This window comes from Protomyctophum parallelum (genome assembly GCF_964188405.1).
Source record: "Protomyctophum parallelum genome assembly, chromosome: 3".
NCBI lineage: Eukaryota > Metazoa > Chordata > Actinopteri > Myctophiformes > Myctophidae > Protomyctophum > Protomyctophum parallelum.
Genome location: NC_139698.1, coordinates 20,088,811 through 20,092,881, shown reverse-complemented (window position 1 = coordinate 20,092,881; position 4,071 = coordinate 20,088,811). Strand labels below are relative to the sequence as shown.

General features: G+C 47.8%; 1 protein-coding gene across 1 annotated transcript in view; it reads left to right on the top strand.

Moving 5' to 3' along the window:
* Positions 1-522: 522 nt before the first annotated feature.
* Positions 523-4,071, top strand: part of LOC310856583 (IgGFc-binding protein-like) — a gene marked incomplete at both ends in the record, with an annotated part of 31,242 nt that continues 27,693 nt past the window's right edge. The window contains 3 exons of the mRNA XM_083762055.1: positions 523-1,217; positions 1,931-2,003; positions 3,166-3,544. Coding sequence (XP_083618181.1) covers positions 523-1,217; positions 1,931-2,003; positions 3,166-3,544 — 1,147 coding nt within the window. The remainder of the gene's footprint in view (positions 1,218-1,930; positions 2,004-3,165; positions 3,545-4,071) is intronic.

The window sequence follows — 4,071 nt, the reverse complement described above, 5'->3', positions numbered from 1 at the left end:
TCCACAGACACGGGGCTGTGTGTGGCAGATCAAGGCCCCGGTCGCCCATGGTGTCGGAGGAGCGGAGGCTTCGAGTGGCGGGCTTAGGGGGCGAAGAGATGCCCTGGTGTGTGTGAGAGAAGGTATAGATCTTGTATTCAGTCCTGTATAGGTGATGGAGAACAGAGGGTGGGTGTGATGTGATCATATTTCCGCACTCTCATCAGGATCCTATAGCTGCGCGGTTTTGTGTGTGTGTGTGTGTGTGTGTGTGTGTGTGTGTGTGTGTGTGTGTGTGTGTGTGTGTGTGTGTGTGTGTGTGTGTGTGTGTGTGTGTGTGTGTGTGTGTGTGTGTGTGTGTGTGTGTGTGTGTGTGTGTGTGTGTGTGTGTGTGTGTGTGTGTGTGTGTGTGTGCGTGTGCGTGTGCGTGCGTGCGTGCGTGCGCGTGCATTAAGGCTGTACCCTAGCCCTGTTTTTAGGACTCGAACTTCGGCGGCAGGAATTGTAAAACACAACTTGAACAAAGTACTCTTATTAGGCATAATGACTGTTATAAATCTGCAGGTGGCTTCAGCACACTTCTCCAAGACTCTCCGTCTGTCTCCAAACGAACGCGTCTGGGTGGAGCTGCCGCATGCAGCGCAGCTTCAAGGCAGATCGACCCGACCCGAGCGGTACCCCGACTCGGCGGTCCGGGTCTCGTCCAGTGCGGACATCACCGTGGCGGCCTTCAACCTCGGCGGCAAGACGGCCGGCGACGGCACCGTTGTCCAGCCCGTCCGCCGGCACGCCGTGCGGGACTACGTGGTCTTCACGCCGCCGATCGGACCGAACCACTACGGCTACTACAAGCAGGTGGCCGTGGTCAACGGCGACAGCTCCAACCGGATCACCCTCACGCCTCGGCCTCTCGAGGTGTTTGGCCGTGTTCTTTCCAGATACCCGGACGTGACCTTGGACCTGGGGCCTCACGAGACGTACCTCGTGCGGAGCATCGGCGACCTGACGGGCATGCGGGTTCAGGCCCAGGGGCCCGTGGCGGTGTTGGCGGGCCACAGTAACATGATGATGGCGTCTTCGTATGAGCAAGTGTTTGAACAGCTCCCCCCGGTGTCAGAGTTGGGTAAAGAGTACATGGTGCCCAGTGTGAGCGGTGCCGGGCTTCAATACGCCTACATAGTGGCGGCCGAAGGTGGCGACACGGAAGTGGAAGTGCATTGGGGCCGCACGTCCGAGAAGTAAGAGACGGCAGCAGATTTGTTTTTGAAAATGAAAGTCCTATTTTATACTTTATCCCATGACAGTGCCATGCAAAACTAGTGAAAATAGCCATTCTACAAGATGACAATAGAGCGTCGCAGCCCCACCCCCTTTCATGACGACGCCAGGCCCAGGACATGAATCCCAATTCATTTTTCCTCATAGACATTTCAAACAGTATTTATTTAAAGACGGTTACGCCGCGGACAAAGTCGTGACAACTCGCATGAGAACAAACACAATGTTTTGGACAAAACAAATAATTACAAAGAAGAAAAACAAACCTTCTTTCTAATTATTTGTTTGGTCCAAAATATTGTGTTTGTTGTCATGATTTGTCACGACTCGAGTTGGCTTCGTACGACGCTTAAAAGGTCTTTAAATAACTACCTTTTGAATGGGAAAATGCATTGGGAAATATTTCCTGAAAGTCATGAAAGGGGGGCGGGACTGCGACGCTCTATAGTGGATCTGATGGAACATGGGTTATATTTCCCATTTCCTCAAATAGTATAGCTGCTTTTCCCACAATATAGGGTTTCCACCTGACCGCAACGATACGTATCAAATGTGTAGGAATGGGCTATATATTATTCACAGTCAATTAATAAATATACAATCTATAAAAAATAAAATAAATCTATATGTCAGATGTGGGCAACAGTAATCCTCTCCTCCTCCGCGTCGTCAGGTTTCGGCTGAGTTTGGGTCAGAGCAAGAGGCTGACGATCAGACACCCTGTGGTCGTCAAAGCCACCAAAAAGGTATAGACAAACGGTGTTGTTTTTGGCATGCACATTTTTATTTTGGTTTTAGTTCTTCAATAGTTTTAATTTAGTTTCAGTCACATTTTAGTCACCTGGAATGTTTTTTGTCTAGTTTTAGTCGACTAAATATCATGAGGATTTTAGTCGACTAAATCTACAGCTGATTTAGTCGACTATAGAATGTGTTTTGGTGGGCGTTGATGCCGTCGTATAATGACGGTTTTTACACTTTTACACTAGAAGTCAAAACATGGTAACCCATTTAGACCTGAGGACACATCCGTGTCGCCTTATCGCTTTGAACCACTTTAACCATCATTTTAAGCTCTATAGCTGTTGAAAAATAGCAGATCTACAGGCTCGTAGCATGGCAGCCATATGCTACGAGCTTGTAGATCTGCTATTTTTTAACATAATGTGCTTTCACGGCGAACATTTTAAATTCAAATCTTTGCTTCTGGGAGGTCCCCGAAACAACATATTTTTATAAAATAAAATATCCCCCAAAAACGTTAAAAACGTCTTTGGCCTGGTTTGTTAAAAGAAGTCAAATAAGTACTAGAATGAAAAAGGTGGTCCTGGATCAGTCGGGACATAAATAAGGAGGAGATCCAGACACTCAAAGTTAAAAAAGGGGGGAAGATACCCATTTATCGACCCGACGTCAAAAAAATAATAATAATAACTTCAGTTTTTCTGAAAAACTTTATGTTTCTGTATCAGTGGTGCTCAATATTTCATGTCAAAGGAGCCCAAAAACTATACATATGCCTCCGCCCCGCCATCTGAAAATATGTTGTTCCAGGGACCTCCCCCAGAAGCAAAGATTTGACTTAAAATGTTCACTCTGTAATAATATATATTCAAAGATTTGAGGCACATTTGCACGATTCTTCAAAAATAGCAGAACTGCAAGCTCGTAGCGCGGCACCGAGTGCCGCCCTACGAGCTTGTAGATCTGCTATTTTTCAATAGCTAAAGTATAACACAATGCTTAAAACAAACAAAAGGGGGTTCCCGGCCAGAATGGGTTAAACCACCCCGTTTCGACCAATAACGGTCTTCATCATCAGGGGGCTGGCAAATATAGAGCCTACTGTATATAAAGGAAACTATAGAAAACCTATATATGTCTACATCTAATGTCCTCCAAAACAAGGTGCTGGCCATGTTCCTGTGCAGCAAACCGCCGTACGAGTTCCTGATCACGCTGACGCCCGCGCGCCGCCTCTCGGACGCCTGGGCGGCGGAGACCCCGGCGCACATGAAGAGCTACGCCATGCTGCTGTCGGAGAGCGAGGAGGGCTCGGACGGCGTGCTGGTGTGCACGGACCCGGCGGGGGGAGGGGAGAGGTTGTGCGAGGCGCCCACGTGGAGGGCCTTCCCCGGGGGCGACGCCGGGCGCGTGTGGGCCGAGGTGGCCCTCGGCAGCTCGCGGGCTCACGTGACCGTGGAGGGGGGCGACGCCCGCATGGCCGTGTACATATACGGCGGGACTCATGGCCACGGCTACAGCACCGCCGGAGTGTGTCGCGACGGTAAACTGCTTTCTGTCAATACATTCTAGTCTGTGCAGGTGATCATTTCTTTGGATTGGATTATTTAAGCGTTATAGGTTAGAGTTTGGAGGCGCTCATTGGTCCTGCGTATACCACCCGTTTCTTTTTTTCCCTTTTGTTTTGTTTTAATTCAAGAAATGGCTTGTGCTACTAGTTGAAGAAGTACTGCCAAAAACAGCATTGCTCTTATCTACTTACTTAGTGCATTCATGAGAGTTGACTTATCACCAAAACATTGTTTAAAAAGTTTATTTTCCGAACCTTATTATCTGCTAGGACTTTAATGTGCATCAGCTTTGGCAATATCTACTTTTTCAGAGTGCCCCATGTGGGTTTACACTTTATGAATTTTGCATCACTGTGCTCCCTTGATGCGTTTACATTTATTAGCTTTGGACATCATTCTAAATTGTTTTCCTGTTCATACCACATCTTAGGGGGTCAGAATCCCCCCAATCACCTCTTAATTCGAACCGTGGATGTATGTATTGTGATGTATTGTGATG